This window comes from Blennius ocellaris (assembly GCF_963422515.1).
Source record: "Blennius ocellaris genome assembly, chromosome: 19".
NCBI classification, from domain to species: Eukaryota; Metazoa; Chordata; class Actinopteri; order Blenniiformes; family Blenniidae; genus Blennius; species Blennius ocellaris.
The window spans coordinates 15273025-15299930 of NC_137668.1; the positions used below are offsets into that span (position 1 = coordinate 15273025).

The following is a 26906-nucleotide window of genomic DNA, read 5'->3' on the forward strand; positions in this document are numbered from 1 at the left end:
AATGTTCACGAAAATAAATAAATACTTTTAATTTATTTTTAATTATGTTGGTTGGTTATTTCATTTGCAGTCAGTATGTGGCAGATCTGGGTTGGGGCTCTCCACTTCATACCGTCATTGTATAACTCCTGCAGGTTGCAGAATGCACCAGTAGAGGTCTCTTTATTTAAAGCTTTGAAGGAAACCTGTGGTTGAGCGCTACGTCTTAAGCAACCAATCATAGCGCAGCATAGTAGCCAATCAGAGGACAGGGTGTTCCGAGAGGATCACGCCTCCTTTTACAGATTTTTAAATGGGATATTTAAACCTTTTTTTAGACTGACAGGTTACTTTTTCCCCCTTTGATAATAGAAAACTCACTATTTTAACCAGAAACATTAGTTGAAGTCACGACTTTGTTGGATATATATTTAAAGAAATCCTTTACATTTCATACATGGGGAAGCTTTGAGGGGGAGAAAGGTGTTGCCTTCAAGACCAGACTTTGAGATGAAGTATCAACAGACACACCGCCGCCATTAATAGTGTGGCGGAAGCAGCGGTACTTTAAATATTTATTTGGTGTGCTCGGGGTTTGAGTTAAACATAGACTGCAGGGGAATAATTGTGCAGAAGGTAAATCGAGTAAAGGTGCGGCCCAGTTGTAATCTAAATGTCTTTGTGTGCGTATTTGCCGCTCATGAATCTCCGCCCGGCCGGACGCAGCGCGGCCGCCACTCTCAACATGGCCGACCTGAAGGTCCACATTTGCTCGGTAGGAATGCGGTAGGCGGGGCTGCTGGGCTAGTGTCAAACTTTGGGAATGACAGGAGTGCTGCAGGATTCGCAAAGAAGGGGAAGTGTCGCCCTTGTTGGTCCTGTTTGGATTACTTTGACTTCTTTTTACACGCGGCTCTCAGGATTCAGCGCCTCCCTGCAGATAGCACGGCCTCGGCACATTCCTCAGCCATGTCGGAGGACCTGAGCTCCCAACCCTGGACCATCAACAAAGATGACTATGAGCTGCACGAGGTGATTGGTACGTGGTCTTTTACCTTGTTAGCTCGGCGTCTGTGATAATGTGATTTTTCCGCCGTGAGCTGAATGAAAAAAGGCGGCGTTCACCGCGACGAAGGCGAGCTGACTGCGTTCGAGTGTAAAGCGAGCGAAAGGCATCCTCGTTCTGCCGAGCCAGGCTGAGTTCACAACGTTCCTGGAACTTGGCAATCTTAGCCGGGCGGTGTTGTGCCTCGGAGTGCGTGGAAACCTTACGGGGAGAGCGGTCACCCCGTCCACTGGGGCTGTGCCGGAGAAGTAAACGAGCGTCGCTGTCTTGTCAGGCTGTGTCTATTTGCTGGAGAATTTCATTGAGCTTCAGTTTATTCGTGTGGACAGCGAGATGTATGCTTTCTTTAAATGTAATCTGCGAAGAGGGCGTCGTCCCTGGTATTTGCAAAGACATAATCTTCATCCTTCTGAATCAATGTCAGGAGTTTGCACAAACAGCAGGGTAGATTTTAACACAAGGGACAAATTTGTAGTATTGTAAGGAATGCATTGGGAAGGCTGAACAAAAGTATTGATCATCAAACAAGCAGAACAACTCAATGACTGAAACTCCATGTGTGTTCACGCCCATCTCTTTAAAATGCATAGTTTGAATCAAGATAGTCAGTGATATTGAGTGCAGGGGTTTTACTTCCAGGAAACTTATAATTTTTCCTTTCTTTTATTTGGTTGGTGCAATGTCTTGCCTGAATTAATCTGGTTATGCTTGAGTTTTTTGAGGTTTTTTTTTTTTTTGGGGGGGGGGGGGGGGGGGATTGATCTGTAATTATGGGACTGCTGATTTAAGAAAGGAACAAAAAGACAAGAAACATTTAATACTTTGCTGGGTAAAATAGTCAATAATGTTCTGTCTGCCTTGTCTTGGGATTCAACCTGTACGTTTGTTGAGACAGATTCTTTTCTACCAGGCACTCCAGTGTGGCAGAAGGCATATTCCACCTTCTTATTTCTCCCCCCCCTTCCCTGTGCAGGGTCAAGCCCGAGTGAGGCCACGGGATGGCTTATGGGTTGGCCGGCCTGAGGAATGACAGCCTTTGCTTGTGAAGTCCTGAAATGTCCCACCCCACAAATAGCTGACCTGTCCTACCTTTTCTTTGGCTGACTTTGTTCAGGAGGGAGAGGAAGGAGCGAGGAACATATAAGCAATGTATTGTTTCTCTCAAATCGGTCCGTTTGTGCCTCTGGTTTACGTTGCCTGAGTGGTGTGTGCTTCCTCCACAGGGACTCCGTGTTTATATAAAAGGCTCAATTTGCAGCCCTCAAGTCAAACTTCTTGTATATTTTCTTCTGAAGGGTTGAAATTAACACCAAACCATTTTCTGCATTTCCATTCAAGTTTGTTGAAAAGTTTGCACCAATGTACCCTTCCCGATAACACCCTGCAATTTAGCCGAGATAAAGCCCCTCTTGTATAGGAACCAGTTCTGTCACATTTTCTTGCAGTGTTTAACAAATTGTCCATCCAGTATGAGAGCTGGGGAGGTTTTTCCCCCCCCCCAGAGTTTCACTGCAGCTTTCCTTTTTTTTTTTTTTTTTTTAAACTTGGATTTAAAAACAGAGTTTCTCTAATTAACTTAGATTTAGATGGCAAGTGTGCATACAGCTTTTCTTTTTCCACCGTATCTGATAGATTACATATAAATCGGTGGCAAATTGTGTTGTTTGAAACTGTTTATTACCCATATGTGTCTATCTGTGAGACCCCCCCCCCCCAACAGTCCTCATGAACTCACAGTAAATTGCTTCTGCACCACATCTGCTTCTGTTCAGGTCAAAACTTTGCCAACAGTCATGTGAATCTCTCTCTCTCTCTCTCTTTCTCTCTCTCTCTAGCTCGCTCCCTTGCTTATAAATTAGGACATAAGGTCTGTTGAGCACCCTTTTCAAATTTTCAGGGCAACTGGGAAAAACAAGGATTGATTAAAAATACAAAAAAAACAAAAAAACTTTAAATGTTCAGACTAGGCAGCATCTGAATATTAGAAATTTGCAAAGCTAGTATTCGCATAAACTGTGAATCACCCTGAAAGTCAGGCTGACAGCAGTTCCATCGGAGTTACAAAACCTTGACAACCATTTTCAAAGACATGTGATCTACTTACATGGGCTCAGTATATCATTGAAGACACAGAGAAGCTGAAGTTAGACACAAATTTTTTTGGGGCCATTTAAAAAAAGAAACTATTTGACTAATTCCTGGTTTTAATACAGTTGAAGGTTTAAAATCAGAGATTTCAGCTGCTCCTGTGTACGCAGCTCTAAAAAGTGTTAACAATTAGCAGTGTTGGAGCGACCAGCAGGATGGAGCCCGGCTCCAGGACCTAAACCGACCCCCCCCCCCCCCCCTCTCCCTGCTCCAACACAAACTGTCGGGTAGATACTGTATAAACTGTGTCTTTCCACAGTGATCCGGCTCTCACAGCTCCGGCTCGGCTCGAGGACTGGCGTGTCGAGGATGGCTTTGCATGCCCAGCATGCCCAGCAGAGCCATTGTTTTGGTATCTTCCCCGGGGGAAAGAGGATTTGTTATTACATGGTTCACACCCTCTTCTATTTAGTTTTTTTTCACCTCACCGAGCTCTGGATCGTAACTGGACCGAGCCCACTGGAAAATAGTGTAGCCGCGTCTGTCCGATCTTGGATCATGCTTTGGATCATTCGAGTTGGCAAATCTGGACTGGAAACTTTCTTCTCCTCCACCAGCAACCACGTTTCCTCCCTGTTGCTTTTCGCTCCGTCCCTCAGATGGTTTTCGACAAAGACCTCAATCCTTCACCACAACAGCACACAACCCCCTGGCCCGTCACCCTGTCATTTACCGTCCACTCAAAGGTTCAGGCCACACGTAAGTTTTTAGGACTGTCGAGGAATACAGACCAAAAGGCAAAGACATTTTCTTATTTTACCTTTTGAATGAAGTGTGGAATGTCAGCCAGGTATGCAGAGGAAAAGTCATAAAAGACAAGCGACATCAGGCAGTAAACTGGCCTGGTGAGTGCAGGAAGGGCAAGCTGGAGCTGCTGCTAGAACTCATGAAGGAGCGCATTGACAAACCCTTCTTTGCATGGTGACCCGCTCCAGTACAAAGTAATTCAAGACCGGAATACCGTGTTCTGAAAATGGAAGAAAAAAAATAATTCAGAGCCAGGAAGGTAGTGTCCCTGGACTGCCTACCTATTTCTTTTTCCTTTTTCAAATGACATGTTGAACCATAGCATGCTGTATCATTTTAAGCTCACATCTTTTGAACAACAGCCTGTAATGGCTTTTTAATGAAACCTTGAGGAGTAAGAAGAGTACAAATGAGTTTCAGTGGAAAACATTTCACCAATCCAAACCTTTAATAGTCACAGAAATAAATTCATCATCTCTCCTAAAATACTTAATATTAATTTCCATTTTAATCGTTTAAATTATTTGTAATATGTTAGCCATGTCTGTGTCTTGAGCTTTGGTAATGCGATTTGACATTTTGTTTTAGATTTTGTTTTGTAGTTGTTGTTTTTTTTTACTATATAATTTACTGTCAGAAACTCACTTCTGCCACCTAAAGCAGAATTGTGGCATTACCTTAGTTTTCTATATTGCACATCGGAGGGTTATATTGTGAAGTCGTTTGTAAGGAGAAGTCCTTACTAACCCAGCGTCTCGTGTCCCATCCACACATTGCTGGATTATGTAATCACGCTCACACGAGCTCCTCATGCCAAACTTGAGTTGTTTTGAGAAAACATGTTGACAGAAAACACCGACTTCTTTTTTAAAGATCATGATTGTTTTGTCAATGCGTCTCAGGTAGAAGTGATCGGGATGTTGTATGTCAGATATGATTTACAAGTCAAGATTTTATCTATTGAATTAAACTTTTTGGAGTAGTGAAAGTGATTTTTATTAAAAAAACAAAAAACATTTTATTCAACCATCCACGTGTTGATGTATTGTCTTTGAGTCTGTGTGAACTGGGATTACAAAAGAGTATAAGAGGAATTCAAAACTGATATAGAGATGGAACAGCAGCTCAAGATGCGCGAAATGGTTTTCTATTAAAATGAATATTCTGAGCAGACCTGGGGTCAGCTTCAGGCTGTCCACTCCTCAACAGTTTGTATATTGAGCCTTGAGAACGGTAATGTTCAACACTGTTAAACCATCATTTTTATTTGGTTGCTGGATAATCTTAAAAATTGGTAAAAACCTAATGTATAGATTTAGCTTGCGTGGTCCACTTGCAGAACAAGCTAAATGTTTCTCAGGAACATTCAAGTATTTGCGTGTGGGTGTTTGCACAGTGAATGAAGTTGACTCATTTATGTATTAAGTAGTTGGTAGAAGAAGAAGGAGATAACGATGCTGGTTTGTGAGCGGCTCTTTCTGTCGGCGCCAGACTTCTTCAAAGCGGTGGCACCGCCGCAGAGACTCTCTCGGTCTTGTTTGTGCGCCGCTGCTCCTCACGCTGAGAGCCACGTCGGTGGTGATGTGTCATCTGTGATGGACGTGATGGCGAATATCTCATTTTGTAACATCAGATGATCGTAATCCATCATGTTAAGGTCTGAAAGAAAACAGAAGGCAGTCATGACTGTGGTTTGTGTGTGTGTGAGAACATCCGGCGTGTCTCATCATGTATTTCACAATAGCAAATGTTTGATATCTGATCTGGAAAGTGAGATAATCATCAGCATTGTTGTATCTTACACAGGTTTTTTTTGTTTTGTTTTGTTTGTTTTTTCCTTTGTGTACCTATTAATTTTTACCATTCAATTTTTCTTTAAACGTTTTGAGCATCCCTGCAGTTACTCTCATTATTTAATGTTTTGTATTTCCTGGGAATTTCTTTGTTTTGTTTTGCTGTGTCTTCTTTTTGTTTTGTGTTTTTGTTACATAATGTACTTGAACGGGGTCAATGAAACCCATTTTATTTTAAAAAACTGTATAAAATCAATTGAGTGAATTAATAAATTTTTTTATTGTTTTAGATTCCGTTCATTTTTTAACTTTGAAACAGTGTTCACTTTCCAACAAGTCAACTATGTACACTTTCCTAACCCTTTTTTTAATGAAACAGCTCACACATCTCACAGTGTTTCAACATTTCTAAGTAAATGCCATTTTCATGTCTTCATTTTATGTTTCTGCCCACGTGTTGCACATCCCAGAAATCACAGGTCTCTAGTGATTCTTTTTTATTTAAATGAGAATCTTTGCTTTGTGAAAATTTTATTTTCCTAAAACCAAATACTGACTATAAAATTGTCACATTTTAGTCAGTACCACATTTTAAGACTTAATTAAAAAAAATGTTTTTCATTAAACACAAATTGGATGATTTTGTGTATGTTCATACTGACTTTAGAACATTACTAAACTAAACATAATCATAAAATAGCCTTTAACAACACCAAAGGATGGAATCACTCAACTTGAAAGCATACCAATTAGTGTCCTATACAGGATGGATGTGTATTTACTATAGCTCCTCAGGACACACTTGTAAAAGTGATTATTAATCTCAATGTGGTTCTCCTGAAGAAATAAAGGCTAAATAAAAAAAAAACCAATAAAAAATAGTAAATGTACTTGGATATGACACCAGAACCTAAAATGGAGTATTAAGCCAAACCCTTTAGAATAGTTCATTTAAACCCACTTGAGGTTACAGGTTTGGTCTGTGTCCGACCAGTATGCCCTGTGGCATTTTTAACTTGACCTGAGAACTCTTGGATTCAATAATGATTCAAAAACAAGAGTGAAACATGGTGTTGGGTTTACAAAAAAAAAAAAAAAGTCTACAGTGGCTGTAAAAGACTCTCCAGTGAAGAAAAAAAAAAAAATCTTACCCTTGCACAGTATTTCATAGTAACTAAAGGTCCCAGCGAACTTGCTGTTTCTTCTTCTGGTCCTAATTACTGCAGGGTGCCTCGGTCCCCTTTGACCTTGCCCTTACTGAACTCGACCATCTCTCCGCACCCAGTTTTTCCACCGTCGTTCCACACACGCACATGTGCTCTGCAGCCTGTCCAGCCACCCCTGACGACTAGCTGTTTGTTTGTATGGAGGAATTTACACTCCAGTGTGTACGGGGAAACGGGCTCCCTGCAGTGCTGCCTCAGCCTGAGCCCCCCCACCCCCCACCCCCACCCACCACTGGCCAGCCTCCAGAGGTATTGAGGATTGGGGGTCAGGGTGGGATGGAGAAGCAGGAGGATAAATTTATCATGCGTGTGGATGTGAGCAATGGAGCAGCGCCCAAGAGAGTTGAGCACCAAGGCCAACCACACGTCATGAGAGGTTACCATTGGATATATGGCACCCACCCACTGGAGCGTAGGGTTTCACCTTGTTTATAGTCAGGATGATTGAAGTGACCCCTACTGTCCTTCAGTTGGGAGTAAATTCAAGAAACTAGCAATTTGATTCAATTTAGAGCGCAAGAGTTTAATTATGAGTCCGTCTCATTGAATACATGTTTGCTATTTCAGTCTCCGTTCTCCCATGTAGCCTGAAGGGATAATTATCTTGGATAAATACAGTTGGATTAAATGTTGGTCACCTCTTTGGGGGACTCATTTGCTTTTTAAGTAAAATCAAGGAGACAGTTTTTTTCTTCTTCAATATACTTTAAAAAAACAACAACAAAAAAATCCTTATACAACAACAGCTCAATAGAAACTGTGAAACAATGAGCACTTTGTTAATATTTGGGCATAGCTAAGAATGGGGCACGGAAGGTTAGGAAAAGCTTACCGGAGGCTGGACCAACTCGCGTCTCCCTCACCAAAGCTTGCTACCAGTATGTGCTCAAAGTGTCGCGTATATACGGGCCGCCTTGTAGAAACAGCTCTGTGAGTTCATGCGTGGCTGTAAATAAGAGCCGTACGAGGGCTGTTAAATTTACCCCACACGACGCAGGAGCGACTGGAACGCCTCTCACAGGGAGCATTTTATGAGTTTTAACTCTGACGTGTTACTCAGGATAAAAATAGAATAAAAAAATCCTAGTCTTTTGAGCATCTACTGGAAGCTTTAATCAGGTTGATGTACTCTGTGGTCGGTTTGCCATTTATCTTATGTTTATATATAGATTGATGGTTTAACATCCCCATGTCCTTGTTTTGTACTTGAATTCCATTCAACTATGGAAAATACATCCAGTCGTCTTGCAGGTTTTAAGCCTGTGCTGGATTCAAACTCCCAACCTTACTTTTCCCTCTGACTCGATGGACTTGTTTAGGGAGCGCCGGGGTGCGAATGGCAGAGTTCACACTTCATTAAAACGAGCGGAATGGCACCAGAACAAACGGGACCAGTGTGAAACTGGTACACTCCTCGTCTCATAACGCAGTTCAAAGACGTTAAAGAAGGAGACTCTCTTCATTGAATTTCACTTCACATATCCCTCACATACAGTATGTGACAAAGTCTTTCAATCCTGCTCACGTCCAAAGACATTGCCAGGCTGGTGATTGATGCTGTCTGGACTAAATGCCAGTTTGTGACCTATAAAGAAAATCTTCAAAGTATCAAAACATCTTCAAAAGCGGACAACTTCTGAACAGTGCTACATGCGCCACACTGTGGTCTTCTTCTTCTTTTTTTTTTTTTTTTATCCTCTGTCATGAGCCTCCTGTCGAATCCTCCCCGGGGAACTGCTTGATTTAGCAGAGTCACCGGCTCCGATCAGGCCTGCCTCATTAGACGGGATTTAGGAAAGCAGATTCATAATTGATGAGCGTAAATTTAAGCTGCACCAAAGATAAATCCGACCAACTGTTTCAGCAAAGCTTCGTTTAACCTTCCTGAGCTCTCAATGAACTGACGGATGAAAGTTTATCATTCGACGGGAACATATTATGGAAAAGCTCAAACTTCCACCCCAAAGAAGTGAAAATGTGTGAAGTTGAGCTCTACGATTAGCCGATTATGAGCTTTCGATTGGTTTTAAAAATGGCAGCAAATATTGTTTTTTTAAACGGATTTTGTCACTTATAGTGAGGGTTGAGTTACTAGAGTAAAGAGGTATTTAGAAATCCACAGTTCTAACCATTCAAACTACCGGTACTACTTTAAATAAGGGATACACCACTGATGAGGATGCACACAGGTACTTACTGTCAGAGGTTTTCTGGGTATGTCTAACTGATAGGAAATCCCTCATTAATCCCAGAATATGCCAGAGAGCTTATACATCTCGTCTCACACAAGTGCAATAACATTTCCCGAGAGACCGACTGACTGACTTCGCTCGTTATGTTGCAGAAAATGAATGAATCGATGCATATTAAAGGTGATAATGAGCCAATGTTCCTGTCTGTTCCAGGGAGTGGGGCCACAGCGGTGGTTCAGGCAGCCTACTGTATACCACGCAAGGAGAAGGTGGCCATCAAACGCATCAACCTAGAAAAGTGCCAGACCAGTATGGACGAACTCCTGGTAAGACCCGCCGCTAAGTAAATGTTACTTTTCATGTGAGGTCAAAGGCAACTTCTCTCTTATGGCGCGCGATTGCACGGAAAGCTGCGTCTCTGCGGTCTGCGCAATGTGGACGGAGTTCGTTCCATCTCGGCTTTTCATTAGTAGTTTTCTCCGAGCCCGCCTCCCGTCATCCCCGCCACTTCAAACACCACTCGGGTTGTTCTCCGAAGGAGGAGTCCACTTAGCATTAGTACCACCATGGGACATCTTCCTGAATGCTCTATTGTGTCATTATACCCTCAGTACAATCTTACACTGCGGCTCAGCACATCATTTACTTTATGACATGCGGTGTGCAATTCACCTCGAGACATGGAGAGATTAGATCAAGCTCTTCTGCAGGGAGAAATAATCTGGCGCTCGTCTGTGGTTCTGGCTTTGCCGATAAAATGAGAGTTTTGCCATAAAATATGTATCTTCGGTTTTTATTAGTCGACTGCCTCACAAAGAGGAAAAGGCCTGCCTGTCCAGCACTGATTTTTATTAAAAGCAGACTTTGAAATGCTACAAATGCGTATTTCATACTACTTGGCTTGTGCATGATGTATTCCTAAATTACACCATAGATGTCAACACCCCCTCCCGATCAGAGTTTTTTTGGGGGGTTTATTGACTTGCTCTTAACTGGACGTGTGATGGATATTTTCCTTGTGCTCATCCAATACTCTCAGAAAGTCGCCCACGGGAAATAAATATTGTGTAAGCCTATATGGGTGCAAGGACGATCATGGCGAGAGCCCACTGGCAGATTGCTCACAACTCGTTGGCAACACTAAACCGAGCAGTACCCCCCACCCCCACCCCCCCATCCATCAAGAGGATGAATCAAGAGAATGTTGCTCCCTGATTCTGGGAGCAGGCGGTCACATGGACCGGATCAGATTTCCTCCCATGTGGTCCCCCCCTATTTCAAAGCCTGGTGAGTTGAATAGCGAGCAAGGATCAAATTGAACTGATACTGAAAAAGTGCCGTTTCAAAGTTTAATGCAACAAGTTTTAAAGGAGCCTGCTGGTCTTTAACGAGTGACATTTGTTCAGTCCAGATTGAGGAAGGATAATGTCATTGTACTGTATTAACCTAAGATTTTCTTAGGTTTGCGTGAGTGAGTGTGTGTGTGTGTGTTGCAGTGAGATTGACTCAGAGTGAATTGCGTGTGGAGCTCTCAGTAACTGATAGTGACGTAACATTGCTCCTATAGTGGCCTCTCTGTGTGTCTGCCATCAGTGTGATTCTGTGGCACCAGTTTGTGACCCAGTACTGTATTCAGTTTGTGACAATAGCTCGTTTATTTTTCGCTCAGTTTCAAGGTCCTCCGACCCACCAAATACTAAACGGATCCAGCCTAATCAAGACGAAGTACAATTGGCCTGGACTGAGCCACTTCCTGAAAACTCTGTATTTATTTTGTAGGCTAAATCAGCTGATATGGTACCACGCTCCACTTCGTGTCAGCATGCAGCAATTGTAAAAAAAAAAATCTATATATATATATATATATATTTTGGACTTTCACAAGATGAGTCCAAAAGTCACTTTCAGTTCTTTTTATGAAATTCGCCAACACTGCATCAGTTATTACCGTGACTTTTGGAGAACCATGTTCCCCGTTCTACTCATTTAAGCTTGAGACATAATTCAGGGATGACACGCTATGGTAATGACACATCCGTTAGAGAATGCTGATTGTATCAGCCAATGTGATTCCAATTACAGGGAGGAAAACAGTGTCGTTAGTTGGAGAGTGGGCGTCTGATTTTACAATTGAATCTGCAGTTTTATTTTTCTCTCTGCCTACAAAGTTCATTTGTTGTCTCGAAATGTTTTGCTTTAAAATTCCGAAAACCTACTACACAGTTTGTACGCTTGCGTTTTTTTTTTTTCCAAATTGGGGATCGTGAGAAATGACTAATTTGATGTTTATGTAATTATGCTAGTCCTATACCATAAAATAACTCGATATGGATAATTTGTCTGCCTGGTTTCTGTTAAAATTTCATACGAGAACTGAGAAACTCCAGGTTGCACAGAAGCAACGGGGACTTGGATATTTGATGGTAATGAAATGCATACTGTGAATATAACAGATGGCCATTATCTCAATGCTTTTGTCAATAATGGTCGACACGGGTTATCATAAAGGCTTACTCTGATGTCTTCTGCGACTTGTATATTAAATCCCAAATGTAATTATGGGATAGTGAAAGCATTTGCGGAGCAGATGGCTGCATCTGTGGTCACGGAGAGGTGTGTCTGCTGTGGTTTGCAGGTTGGAAGCGTTCAATAAAACTGCACTGAAAACTGCTCCAGACAACCACCTGCAACATAGTCTAGAATAAATACTTGTCAACATCATCTCTGAGAAGTTTCCTGCTGAATAGTGGTTATCTCGGGGTCAATGTTAATAGGTTTTACTCTTCTGCTAGTTGAGTGATTTAGTCTTTATTATACAGCTGTCGTAACATTTGTTTTGTACGAGAGCTTTTTATATAATTTTAGTAGTCTGATACATTTATAATGCATTCTCGTCAAGAAAATTAATGTTTTCATAGATTAATGAATAGCTTTATCCTGAGTTTATTTAAAAATGAAAAGCGAAGCATAATGCTGTAAGCCACCAGGTCTTTCACACACTCCGCTGGCAAGGACATCCACACACTAAAAATCACTGAGATGCACTATTTTCTAGAGTTGGTCAACATCCAATATAGAAATTCAAAGGCAGGTGAGACTTCAATTCTTTTTGCAGAAGTATGACTGAGAGAAGTCTTATAAAAACTTCTTCCAAAAAGAAATAATCTAATCTGATATCAAATGCTGCACAGACGTGGTGCAAATGGTTTTGAGCGACGGGAACGTTTCCAGGATCTCTGGTGTGGCATTGGTTTACAGTGACCTAATCCTCACAACAAAGGGTGTCTCTCATTCTCACATTGTCTGTTGGAAAAGACGAGGAAAACCTGCCAACTGCCAGAGCGAGATATCCTCCCTGTTATCCCATTGTTTTTCTTCTCTGGGGTTACCCCGGCCCACAAGCGCTGCGGTGACCTGCCTCCTCGCAGGGCTGAGAACAGACGGAGGGGGCCGGCCTCCGGAGCCAGATCGCCGCCAACAGGTTATATCATTATTACGCTCTGTGTAGTTTCCTGGGACAGAATAATGGGGGAAGACAACCCACGTCGCTCGCTGTCTGGCCAAACAGACTCGGAGTCACTCAACGGTTTTTGTCTCCAAAGCCACTCGCGGAGCTTGTGAGTTCACCGGTTGGTCATTAGTAAATGTAAAAATATATGTAAAAACACCATCCGCTGAAAACCTCAAAGTTAATTAGATTTCTTTTTTTTGTTGTTTTTTTTTTTAATCAGCACTGTTGTCCCCTCACAGATCTGTGTGCATTCAAACACGTCTGTACCTGTCAAGCTCCAACAGCTTTTGTTTTATGCACAGTCTGGCTCTGTAGCCACCCTTATTATGACTCAGACCATGTTCTTACCTCCTTTTGTCAGATGGATTCTAAAGACGTTGTGATGATGGCTTTTCTTGGTGGAGGCACTAACTAAGACCAGCGGCTCAATAGTGATGACTCTGCAGCAGAGGAATACTGCTGGTAAAGCACATTGTGGAAGCGAGACATTACACTGATGGAGGATCTGACTTTGTTTGACCCACAAAGCATCTATTGATTCATGGCTTTAACAAATGATTTTAACTTCGATGTTAGGGTTTCCTCTTTGACAGTGACGTATCCATCATGCTTAAAACATCAATAACTGTTATGAAGACGCTCTGGAGGAGAAAGGACAGGAGAGTGCTCAGGGTGCACACCACACTTAATCCACGCCATGCTCGTTTGTTGTTTGTGTACGCATGAAAAATGGTGAAATTATCTTTTATTACTCAACGATGTTTAAATTGTAAATGGATGACAACCATGACCATGATAAGATGCGGCCTCATTTCGAGGGATTGGGATCCTGATGCAGTCGAATCAAAAATATGAAATAAAGAAAGCACATAAACCTTCTTTGTTTATTTTCAAGCTTAAACCCGGGGCTTTAAGGAAGTTGTATTTAGGATTATTTTCAGATGTGAAAAGAGTACTGAAAATGTGTAATTCAGTACAAGTATTTGTTACTGTTTACGGCACTTCCTTGTTTTTTAGTGAGCATTTGATCCTATTCCCACCTATCAAATTTTGCAGCATAACGTAAATATAAGTACTACAGTAAATAAATTCAATGTAAAACATTTTTCTCTGTTAAAAGGATGCATTTCTGTCTGGAAAAATGCAGAACACAATGTCTGAATACTTCTGATCATGAGTACACTTCTTAACTACTCGTGAATTGTACTCAAGTTTAAAAAAAACAACTATTTTTGATATCACGTCATGTAATCCAAGTACCTCAAGATATTACTTAATTACAATAAAGTTAGTATTTTGTAACTTGTTTCTTTAATCTCTAGTTGTCGTTTTTGCAAATAATACATTTATAGTAAGACAGTGGTACTTATTTTTGTTGATAACATGTTTTCCATAAACACAGTAAAAAATGTATCCAGTTAAGGGGATTCTTTTTTTTGTGTGTTCATTCCAATTTTAAAGCCTTGACATTATAAAATAATTACACTCATGGTGTTTCAGAGGAAGAATATCATTTTTGGTTAGACTGCTGCCTATGACTCATGTAATTACTGGTAATCTGCCACACTGTTTAGTCGCGGAAAAATATGACATTTTCAGCTTTTTTTCCCCCTCCAGGAACTGCTTTGTCCTCCCAGCTTTTCATAATACAAACATATTTAGTTAAATAGGTAATTGAAGAAAATCCAAAAACATTTACAAACTCAAAAACTGGTTTATTTCCAACAGTTGTCTGCATGTTGATGACTAATTGGTTGGCTCACATCATGTCGGCTTTATTTTCCTCTTCATCCAAAGGATTTTAAATTGTATAATTATTTTCAAATGTTTACTTTCAAAGTGGTGAACCGGTGTTGCAGCATTTCTGGATACAAGCGAGATCACTTTTACTATTTAGACGAATCCGTTAGCCACACTTTACTTTGCCGGGGATATTGCTTCCGATTCCAGCATGCACGAAAAAAGCTGCACAGTACATGTGAAATGTTATTTGGTTCCAGGTTCCGTCTCTTGCCAGGTGTTAAAGTGCAAGAGCGAGTGCAGTGTCGGGGGTCGCTCCTCCGGCATCAACTTTCCTTTTCGTAGAAAGTTCGTCTCTCCTCAAATGACTTTCGGACTGGTGCTGAAGTGATGGATTAGACCTCTGTGCCAGCATTACCTCAGCGCCCCTGCTTTACAACCATACACACTCGCACTCTGTGAAAGAAAGCTTTACAGCTGAATATAGAACTGAGCCTAGGCCGGTTTTTTTGTTGGTTTTTTTTCATTCTTTTGCTTCTGCATAGATGTTTATTCCGTTGAAATACTGCTCTTGTTAGTGACGTCAATAAGTTTTTAAGTATTGCACTGAATTTCCAGAATGGCTGCATCATCAGAGGGATATGCATTTATATTGACTATGCCGAATTTATTTAATCGAATGAGATCATAAAGAAGCTGTGTTGTGTGTTTCACAGTTCATGTTACTGTCAATCATTTTATTTAATTTTTTTTAACAAGCTCCTAAAGTGGTTGTTTGCTGCTTTGAGTCAGAAAGTACATTGGCTCCAGAGCAGCTTTTCAACGCTTCCCCTCTCAAGGATAATACGACACTATGCTAACAGTAATCACCAATTTCATCCAACCACTGGCAAATAAATTGCTTTGCATTGAACAGCGCAACGTTATTGAGTTTAGTGTCTTTTATTCTTCCTTTTCTCCAACAGAAAGAGATTCAGGCCATGAGCCAGTGCCACCACCCCAACATTGTCTCTTACTACACCTCCTTTGTGGTGAAGGACGAGCTGTGGCTGGTCATGAAGCTGCTGAGCGGAGGTAAGTGCACACTCCATGTTGTCACTCAAAAGCAAGCTTTCTTTAACTCATCAGCTCTGGGTTTGTTTTTTTCCGCCTCTACTTCTCCCTTAAAATCTGAACATCTCGAAGAGTGATTCCAGAGTGTGGACCCTGATGCTACTGAAGCTGGAAAATAGTCATGGAAGTGTAATAACACGATGATTTAGTTGAAGGACATCCAAATTAATAGTTCGTGCATCTGATATGCACTTTATTACCATTGACCTATGGTCAGCTTGAATAATTTTATTTCTTGAACAAATATTTCAGGGAAATCCCTCTTAATTCCTCGTGTTTCGATCAGATTGTGTATATTAGGGTTGGCTGAGCCCCCAAAGCTTTTATGATTTTCATATGGGGCGTGCGAATCTGGAATTTGAGAAATGCTGGCTTAGATCATGGGGAGATTTAATAACTCTCATCATTTGCTAATGAAAAGCAAGTTACTGTCTGAGAAAATGGCCTAAAAGATGTTGTGGCGATCCTGCTGGTCTTAAGTCAACATGCGGGGTCAGAATTCATCAGCTCAGGCCAAGAGAAGAGCCGGGCTGCTCTTCTGTCTGCGGTGTTTTGCTGTGATTGTGGGGAATATAACAACATGGATTCCCATTGTGTCCCCTCTGAGCTGCAGCTCTTTCCGGGCTTTAACTTCGTACAACCCGGGAGCTAATGACAGGGCAGGGGTAATAACAGCCCACAGGCTGGCATCATGGCGTCCATGTGGCAGTGCTGCAATTAACTAGTGAGAGGAGTACGAGGAAGAGACCACCATGGAGACGAAAACCTGAGAAAGCAACAATGACATCCGGATCTGATTGTATTGCTTAGTTTTATTTTCATCAGCAACGCTGACTGGAAGCAAAATGATTCGACTGTAGTAACTGCCCGAGTATTTGTGAGTCTGTGTCGACTGGTGAGGGAGGAAAAGCTTTTACCCGAGACCTGTCTGACACAAACAACACACTGCTGAATGCCAAACACGACACCAGCAGAAAGCAGTCAGATAATTTAACGCAGCAGCTTGATGAGAGTGGCGGTCAAAAAAAACTTATTTCTCTCCATGCTGCTTTCCATCTTGCACTGTCAATTACAGAAGCACAAGTGTACTCGGATGCATCAACGCACCAAATATTTACTTTTTATCTCCCCTGGCCGTTGCCCCCCCCCCCTTTGTAAACAGCGGCCCACTGTAACAGAGAGTGCCCAGGTGGTATGCCAGGCGTTCTGTGATACACTCGATCCATGACTCCGTTTGGCAGCCGCCTCGCAGCTGTGCCCACCAAGCGACGCTAAGCGCCCACCGCCTGCCTCACAGCAGGAGCAGGCACCACTTAAGATTCTTGTTCCCTTCGTCGCAGTCAAACCCCGGATGTTAAATTTTATTGTGCGGCGTAATTAAATGACGGCCAAGGCGACTTCTGCCAGGGAGACAGATCTCAAATGAGGCGGAGTTGATGGGCCGTCACTCCGCGGGGCAGAGCACACCAACCCGGAGAGTATCCAACTCCGGTCTCCTCCTCCAACCCGATGGAGCGGAAGAAATCCTCCACAGCCCGACCTCATTCCTGTCCTGTGTCTTCTGCTGTTGAACCACTGATCTGACAAGGCCCTGATGGGTTTGTGTGTTCAGTTTGTGGTTGGAAGATGTGATATGATCAGGCAGTTGATACCCATACCTACTGGTCTCATCCATACATTAGAACTGAAACTTTGAAAATACATGCATGCATCGGGGGAACTTTTAAAGTCTGCACAAAGAAGCACTCAGACTCAAACCCACCACCTTCTAGCAATAATCAAGTGTTCAACACTGTGTGGTCCAAACATGACAACTAATCTCATGAAAAGAACTAACTATGTTGATTACATCAACATGCATTCATTTGATACTCATCACTGTAAAATGCAGAGCATCTTAAATCAAAGAGTAATATCTGACTCAAATGTCTTTAATGCAGCTTTATTCTTCGATCAATGGTAAAACCAAAAATCTAATATTTTTGGGAAATTGGCTGCAAAGAATACAAAGAATGGGGACGGGTACTGAAACAGTGTGATAGAGCAGAATGTTTGATGGTATGCTTGTATCCACTTGGTTCCGCAATATTCCCACATTTGCTTCCGATCTATGTATTGAAAATGGTCACCATGGCATCCAGAACTCAACTGAATAATTTGCAGATGTTTCCCACAAGCGGCACTGTAGAGAGAGACTGTTGTGTATTTAGCTGAGAGACAAATGTCTCTGACGGCATGCCACTTGCGTTTTTGTGGCATATGTCAGTTGGTGCTACAAGCTTATGACCCTTACAGATGGCATGTCATGCACGGCTTGGTCAGTGATACTGACATTGACTTGCACAACTTCTGCGGTCGTGTGCACAACAGGCATGACGTTCCATCCCAGGGGGCCCTGATCGCAAAAGCTTCACCGTCTTCAGGTTTCATTCTCGCCGCATTTGGACATATCCTGTTATAAAGATGTTTTTTTTGTTGTTGTTTTTTTTAACCATTTTTGTAACTTAATTATTATAGACTTCATACTATGGCATGTCAATGAATCAGGAAATGTGTAGGCTAATGGGTATATCACGTTTCTCCAAGTCTGGATATTCAATGGCAGAGTTTTCTTCCTATATGGACCTTCATCAGGTTTACAATGCTTCCATCCTATGAAGAGCAATATTTATGTGGATCACCACCACCCGGCCAACAAGCTGCAGTATGTGAACAGCCATTTGTCTTCGAAGTAGGCCAACTGAACAGGACACATTTCGCATCGAGCTCAGTCAGTGTTGAATCATCTTGACAATACTTGGGGAAACCAGGAGGGAACAAAGAAGCTCAAGTAATTGCTAAAACCAATAATCTGGTTGAACGCATTTTCTTTCATAAAGCATGTACTCCAATTGAAATACCATTTATTTGGTGAGAAATGTGCGACACCAACAGGCCTCTGACAAACGTAATGCTGTTATACAAGTCAAAATGTTACAAATGCACATGCATATGTGTTCCACAAACTTCTTTAACATGAACTGATTAGAGACTTGCTCTTTTTTTGTGAGAGACTTTTTAAAATATGTGGTGAGAAGAAGAAATGTAACTTATTTCATTTTTTTTGTCATTTCTTTTTCCCACTACTTATTCACCTGAATGAGAAATCATTTACTGTTCAGTGACTTCTCTCAGGCAAATCTGTTCAAGGCCAAACCTGTAGAATGGAGGTTCAAAGTAGGTTGTGCTGCAGGCGGAGCGCTCTTCAGGAAATTCCTGTTCTTAACGTGACATGTGAACAACTGTTTCATTAGAGCACCACATAACCTGTCACTGGCAGAAACTCCAGAGAACTGAAAGCCACATGGACAGAATGTGAGTCATGCCCAAGCGAGCGGAGGAATGTGGCTTCTGGAGATTAATATGCAGCTTTCCTCCGGCCTCCCATCACTGCTGCAGAGCTCAATCAAGTGCCGCACAAAGTGGAGCCCTGCTAAAAGCATATTGTTATTGACTCTTTGAATTTAGCATATGAAAAGACCCCGCTGAAGTAGGAGCCGGTGGATTTGCCACGTCATGGTGCGTTGCTCAGTTGCTGCCAAAACACTGACCTGGAGCTGTGATCGAGGCTCCAGGTTCGCTGAATGAAGCCGGTTGTATTCTGCTCAACATGGAGAGCTACTTCTGTTCGGTTTCATCGAGAATTGTGGAGGCTCCTTTTAGAATCATCCACCAACTCCAGTCTTATGCCACCAGTTTGGCTTGCTGCAGTCCCGCCTATGCTCCGCCTTTACTTTCCTCCTCCAAATTCACTTGGCATTCCCCAGTGGCCTTTAGCATAGTTGGCACCATCTCTCCTCTCGTTCGTCCACCTCCCCGTCCTCTCCCTCATCTTTTTTTTTTTTTTTTTTTACTCGTTCATCTTTTCCTTTGGCTTCAAAGCTCCGGCGTGGCACAGAGAGGCTGTGAAAGGTGATTTCTTGGATGAAGTAGAGTTAAAAAGAGCAACGGGAAACCGTTAACTTCGTATGCTCACAGTTTTTTCTTTAAAGCCATAAATGAGGAAGCGATTTGACTCCTACACTACAGAACCGAAATTCGGATTTTGCTGCGCCGACAAGCTCCACGGGGCAAACTGCTGTCGGTTATTATTCACTTATTCCTGGTGATTTGTATAAACTCTTCCCCTGTGGTCATGCTCCCTTCACACCGGACCAACAGGTGTCATTTGTCTTGCCTTTCCCATGCGAAATGAACCTTTTGGATTGTTAACATGTCAGTCAATGTCACCGTACTGAAATAACCTAATGAGGCGTGAAGAGTTCAATCAGATGATTCTGAAAGAGGCTGACAAGGCTGGCATTTAGTGATTTTCCCCCCCAAAGCCCGCATCATGCTGCGTGTGCATTTGGCTCCACTTAAGGACTCGGTGCTACCTCAGTCTGAAGGATGATCTGTGAGAGTGTTTACGAAGCACTATTTGCTTTCGGCTTGACTCGTGTTGATTATCAGTTTTCCCCTGAAAGAGTCGGACATGTCTGGCAAACTGCTAGTTTTCATACTGGAAACATAAAGTACGTCACACAGCAAATGAGATACAGTGGCCCTTGTTTAAGACCAAAATCTATTTTCTCAGTTGCATGTTGATGGAGTTGTTCCTATTTTTTTTTGTATTTTGTGATTCTTTCTTGGTCCACCGTAGGGATGTTAATGGCGATTATTTGTCCTTGATTAACACTAGTCTAAAAGAGAAAACGCTCAGTCAACGGTAATTTAGCACAATTGAGATAAACCTTTTCACTGAAAAGATTTCACTTGGTCATCACATGAATGTCCCCCAATTAGGCACAGGGAGAACATGCAAGCGCTGCACCATTGTAATGTCCCAGAATTTAGCATCATCTGTTTTTGTGGGGTTTTTTTTTTTTATTTAAATTTTTTTATTTGGTTCTTCACATAATCAATAAACTATGCTGGTTAATGAAGACATGTTTGCAGGATGAGACCAGAGTTTATTAGAAGTGTAGAAGAAACTGATCCCTGCAGTCCTTGGTCCAGGCTTGGTTTGCTCTTGCTGCCTGTTTTCAGTCTTGATTTGAAGCTGTGTTCCGGGGCTTCGGGCAATGGCGTCACACTGAGTGTAATGTCTTTGCTATCCATCGTTTTCCCAATCTGTTGGAAGCAGAGCAAATTCGCACCTACCTTAAAATGTCAGACTCCTTCTCTAATGGTCTAAAGAGAAGGTCGGGCTTCTAACTTCCTGAGGAAAGTTGCGAGGTGCAGCACATCAACTGTTTCTTGTGTAATCACAGGTTCATTTGCTGGCTCATTAGGGCTGCGTTGAAACCTAATTTGGTCTCGGGTTATATCCACTCGCTCTGCTTCCCTCGACTCCTTCCTCATTGTCACCTGTCACTTCTCGTCACTCTTCCTGCTCCCCTCGAGTCGTTCCTGAATCGGAGATGAAAATCGGTGCCGAGGCAGTAAGAGCGGAGCAGAACTGCGTGTGTGAAGGAGGAACAGAGGAGGAAAGAAATCAAACAGGCTGCCTTTTCTCAATGAGCTTCAAAGAGCTGTCACATCAGCGATGCGCGGCTGCACTGTTCTCACTCTGCCAATTCATTCACTCTTATGGTCACATGAAACAGCACTATCTCACACACACAACACCACACACACTTGTACACCAAGGATGCTATTTCCACCTTTCTGCATCTGTCCTCTCTTACTGGCTCTCTCTCTCTTTTTTTCCTGGTCTTTGTGTCGCTCTGTCGCTGAATCACACTTTCTGCTGTGCGCCATCACTGAACCCGTTGAACTCACCATCCCTGCCTCTCTCTCTCCCGTCTTACTCTGCCTCTCTCCGTCTCGCTTGTGTCTCCGTCTCTGCAATAACACTGTCTAGTCTCAGGTGGCCCATCATCGTCAGCTTCCCCCGGGCGATGCAGTGAGCGCGCGGCTGCACGCTGCGGGCGAGGACTTCCTGAAATGATTGAGCAAATAAATATCTTTGCATCCACCCCTCGGCCTGGTGCAGTCTTTAAAATGCAATCAATTTAATCCTGGAATTGTCTCGAACAGTTTCTGGACCTTGAAGGGGCCATTTCCAGCTTTTGTTTTCATGCGCGCGCGCGTGCGTGCGTGTGTGTGTGTTCGAGAGGCAGAGACGCAGACAGTGCAGCGATGTTTGTGTTGGGGTATCACTGCAGCACAATACAGCTTGTCAGTCAAGTGGCGCTTCTTTTGATTCTTCGCTTTGTCCCCATTCACCAGGGCAGCCCAATTTTCTGTCATAACGAATGCAAATGCTGGACCTCTTTTCAGTGGGATGCTCTTTATTCTTTGCAACGTGACACAAAGGAAATGGTACACTGACAGCAGTCTGACTTGTCAGCCACAGCGCTCCTTTATCCAGGCCTGTGGAGCCACAGTGACCGGTCCCTTTTGAGGTGGTCTCTTGTCTGAGCTGCGCCGGTTCTCCAGTCAGGTGGAGATGACAAAGGCGACACTTTGGCCTTTAACCTCCGATGCTAACCTGCACTCTTATTGTTCACGCACCTTTCTGCACAGTTCCAAAACCAAAGCTCAGTTGGTTGTGCTGAGAGTTTACTTTATGAGTTTGAATGTGCGTGGCACACTAAATATTAGGAGATGATATAATGAAGTCAAAACCGGAGCTGTTTAATCTTTGTACAAATATGACTCTATCTCAAGCGATGCTGATTTTAAAGGGTCTCATTTTCTGATTAGAAGGTCTAAACTTTGTATTGAGATTAAGCTTGTTTGGACCTATAATCTAAAAAGTGTCTCTCCAGTTTAATTCAAAATCATTGAACCATGTTCCTAAAAATTGTCCCCTGAATTCAAGTGTTTTATCAGTCTTTAAAAGGTATAAAGAGCACTGTGTGAATTCTTTATGAAGGGTGGATTCACTTAAAAATACATTGGTAATTCTTTGCACTCACCTTCGGCCACTGGTTTGTTTTGGCATCACCAAATTAAAATGTCAACATGGTGATATTATTCTCTCCAATAACATCTTTTTTGCCTGGACATGAAAAAAATCTTGATTTGAATTCAAACAATACATGTTTGCACATAAACTGCCTTCTGCTAGTGCAAGCAGGAGGTATGTGTGTTCATAAACAAAGATTTGATTTAGAAAAGGCTTAGCAAATAATGTAAGCTGCCCCGAGGTGTTGTGTTTTCCATTCAGGAGAAGGAACATCATTTAAAATTGTTTACTTAACCGGACATTTTTCAAATGGAGCCATTATGTAATGGTTTCTCTCGTACACAATGCTAAATGATCTCAGATGCTGTTTTTGAAGTTAGAAAAAAATAACACACGGCCTAATAAGTTTGCCCTTTTCCTCAACCATGTATTTGTTTGTTTCCCAGGCTCCGTGCTGGATGTGATCAAGCACATCATCTCGCGAGGCGAGCACAAGACGGGCGTCCTGGACGAGGCCAGTATAGCCACAGTGTTGAAAGATGTGCTGGAGGGCCTGGAGTACCTTCACAAGAACGGGCAGATCCACAGGTAATGTGACTGGTCACCCGCCATACTTGCACCATAATAACACTGAAATTGGGCTCATCGCCAATGAGAACAAAGGCTTTTTTTTTTACATTTTATTTCATGGAGCAAACACATGCAACTTTGCACTTACTTTATTCTCAGTTGCTTCCTGAATTAGTAAATATGTCTGTATTTGACCTCAGCAGTAATTATAGTGGATATTTGTGTGTGTGAACATTTTTTTTATCTCAATAATTCCAATGTAAATCATTATAAGGCTACAGGCTTCCAATTCAGTGCAGAACCATATATTTTCAAAAAGTTAAAGTATTAATTTCCATTTTAATGAGTAATATTTTTTGAGCCTTTCTCGAATTGAATGTTCTCAAAATGCACATTTTGAGAACATTGTCATTTTAAAACATTAGAAGGCATTTCTACATAATCCAAATGCCTTCTGTCTATAGATTTATTACTCTTTATGTCATAACATTACAGTGACTATGCCATTATAACATTACTTTCTTAATTTTACATTTTATTGGATTAAAAAAAAACAAAAACCCATATGGATTCATTCATATTATTAGCACGTGGTTAAATTCAAAGTACAGTGTATGGAAGTGGCTGGTATTCCTCATCATATCAGACAGATGACTGTGCCAAAGAATTTCTCTGACAGCTGCTTTCAGTTGTAAAGGTCAGGGCCGATGCTGGCTCTGTACATGCATGAAGCAGAATACTTCACCATCTGTGACAAATACTCCAAAAGACAAGGAGGCCGTGATGAGTTTATAGCTTCCACTGAATAACTTGTCATGAATGAGAATCAGTCCACTCAGTTTTCTGCTTTAAATCACTTTTAAAGTTGCGTATAGAATAGAAATTGTGTTGTCATCATATTGCAGGACTTGAAGATTAGAAACTGAAAGACATCTGAAAGTAGCTAAAACTTCCAAGCTGATAACATTAGTTACTTTATTAGTATGTATTAGTGAAACGTGTTAATGGCAGATTTGCATTCCACAGGAAATCCTGAAAGCTCTCCTTTAAGCCAGTTCAAGACTCGGCTAAATCCTCCTGAACTCGTGAAGTTGCAAAGAATTGTAAGCCATCATAGCATTTCCCATGTATTTAATATTCATCAGTCACATTTTCATGTGCCTCTGTTCTCCCAGCGGCTCACACATGAGCCTCGGTCAGGCTACATGTGTAAATAATGCATTGTTTCTTGGCTTGGTTAAGTGCTCGGCTGCTTTCAGAGCAGCTTAGCAGTGACAAATAGAGAGGGAATATATTGACCCTGCATGCTGATGAGGAATGTATTGTCATCAGATGATTATAGCAGAAGATTATATCATCAGCTCATTAGGGTGTTAATCAGAAAACCGCTGTGTCCTATGGAGACTATAGGGAGAGATGTATGGAATTGGTGTAAACACTGTTTATATTACTCTGTTAATTAAAAGGAAAATCTGCCGCAGAAGGGTAAGTATCTACTTCCAGCACAATGTGACAAGGTTATCATTCAGTGCCAGGAAGAGGGAAATGTTTTTCCTCTCTGAAACCGGTCTTTAGCACTTTGCTCTCTCTAAGGAGACGCTGGGGAATTGTGGCGAGATCATTCATCAGTCCGTCCCCAGGTTGGGAGGTGTGATTTGTGAGAAGGAAAATATGGAGTAATCCCCCCCCCAGCGGTGAGAAACGTTGACATGCCGAGAGCGGAGGGCCCTCTGTCAGTTGATCGGTGTCTGCTGATGTAGATATGCGCATATGGCCGTGTGCGTTCGCCCCGTGTAAGCTGGATCATATGAGCATGAGCCTCAGGCCAGGGGTGAGAAGAGAGTCAAGGGGGCGAGGCTATGTAGGGAGGGAGGTATCACATGAGACGTCCCATCCAGCCAAAGACGGTCAAAAAAGCAATTAGAGTCCTACGGCCCGGGCTCTCGGCTGGACCAGCGACATTTACCACAAGACGGCGAACTGCTCCACCTTCTCATTCACAGCATCTCGGGAAAGTCGGTGATTCAATGGTGACACTTGTCCTCTAAATCTAACGCCAGGTAGACAACATACACGTGACATGAGAATAAAAACATTTCATGTGCAGTTTGCAGCTAAATGAAGCAAAACGCGCTTGTGAGACAGCAGGGAGCTTATGGTCGCGGTGAGCTCTTCTGTGAAGCCTCACTTGACTCGTGAAGGAGGTGGGAAGGCTTTGCCCCGCACATTATTTGGCTTGTGGTTTTTAGTATTCGCCAGGTGAGAGCCGTGTCCAGGAACATAAAGGCTTTTGTTCATTGACAGAAAGTCTACAAATCTGGGAATAAGAGAGGAAAAATAAAAGGTTAAAATATACACACATATAGTAAGTATAGGAAAGATAATTTGCTGGCCCAAAGAGACTTCGTAGAAGCGGAGAGCAAGTATTTCATCCTCCCCCCCCAGGAGGCCCACAAGCCAGCTAATAAACCCTCTTTTATAGGTCTGTTTGGGCCACTGTGAGCCCGGCACCAGGATGTAATGTCATAGGAGGTGACCCGGCGGAGCTGCCTGTTGGAGGAGCTGCGAGATGAAAATGATAAATCTTCATGACGGCTTCATGCCGTGGCTGTTCCCACCTGGCTACTGACAGGCTATCGTTTCAGTCGGTTGTAAATGTGACGAGACCACACGTATCCCCTTCACTTTTCAGCGTGTTAAGGTTGCATAACATCTCTGAGTTTGAGGCTTTGTTTTTTTTAAATTTTGGCTTGAAAAGTGCCCTGACAAACAAAAACAAACACAATGTGCTGGTTATTCTTCAGGCTCAAGCCCACCTGCTAATATAACATATGGCTGGATAACTACTAGGAGCTGGGACTTTTTTTTTGTTTTTTTTTACCCGCCTGCTACACCATTTCTTTGAACTTGTATGGTGCATTGTGTCACCACCTCCTCCTTCTCCCTCCTCCTCTTCCTCTCCTGTGAATGTTAATGACTGTCTGCACTCTGCAGCCTTTTTCTCTGAGCATTACAGTCTGCTGCAGTGAAGCACAGCCTATATGGATCACGAATGAGCGCAGAAAGCGAAATCACATCAGGCTTTCTCATAAATGTGTTGTCTTTTATCGCGGTTGAGCTTAATGAAGTGAAAATCGTCTCTGAGGAAATTGTGGTGTATTGAATTAGCTTACACTATTTCATCATGGATTTCGTATAGAAGGTGAGAACTGGAGAAAACACAGAGGATGGGATGGCTGTGATCCAAAACTTTACACTCTTAATTCAGATAAAACTGAATTTAATTATTTGTTGTCTTTTAAACTCTGTGACCCCCACATACTCTGACTTATTTATGAACTGGACTCCCAAACAATGTGCCCGTGATCTTTTTATGTTGCCAATGATGCGATTGTAGGGCTGTCAGAATTCATCCGTCTGGGAATGTGTCAGCAACTACACTATTAATTGTTCAGAAATGTTGAACATTCCCCTTGCTCAGTTGATCAGTGGGTCCAATGAAGCATTTGTATTCAGACCAGCCTTGGCTAACAGGTTATGCTGATTTGGAGAACTCAGTATGTCATACTATCCTGAGAAGAGTTTGTTATTACAAGTATTACTAGCTACATACATCATATGTTTTCAAAGCAGTAGATGAACCAACCCCCTCAGGACAGGGAGTTCACTGAACTCTAAGGCCTCCACATATTTCAAGTTTGAGATGAGGAAGAACAAAATTCATAGTTGAATCACAATGTATATACGAAAGGATCGCCAGACTTTGTGATGCTGTCATGATAATATGGAGCCTCGTCTTTGAGGAAAGTAGGTGTGGCCAATGTCATGTCTGATGATTGTGTTGAGGATTAAGGTTGAGAGTTTGCTCAAACAAGTGACTAACTTGT

The 26906-nt window shown here is 42.3% G+C and overlaps 1 protein-coding gene across 1 annotated transcript in view; it reads left to right on the forward strand.

Annotated features, from left to right (window-relative positions):
• The first annotated feature begins 812 nt into the window (after window positions 1–812).
• The window catches only part of oxsr1b (oxidative stress responsive kinase 1b), a 38920-nt gene continuing 12826 nt past the window's right edge, over window positions 813–26906 (forward strand). Inside the window, exons 1-4 of the mRNA XM_080514959.1 lie at window positions 813–1018; window positions 9365–9477; window positions 15368–15476; window positions 22896–23037. Of these exons, the coding sequence (XP_080371085.1) occupies window positions 949–1018; window positions 9365–9477; window positions 15368–15476; window positions 22896–23037 (434 nt within the window). The 5' untranslated portion in view covers window positions 813–948. The remainder of the gene's footprint in view (window positions 1019–9364; window positions 9478–15367; window positions 15477–22895; window positions 23038–26906) is intronic.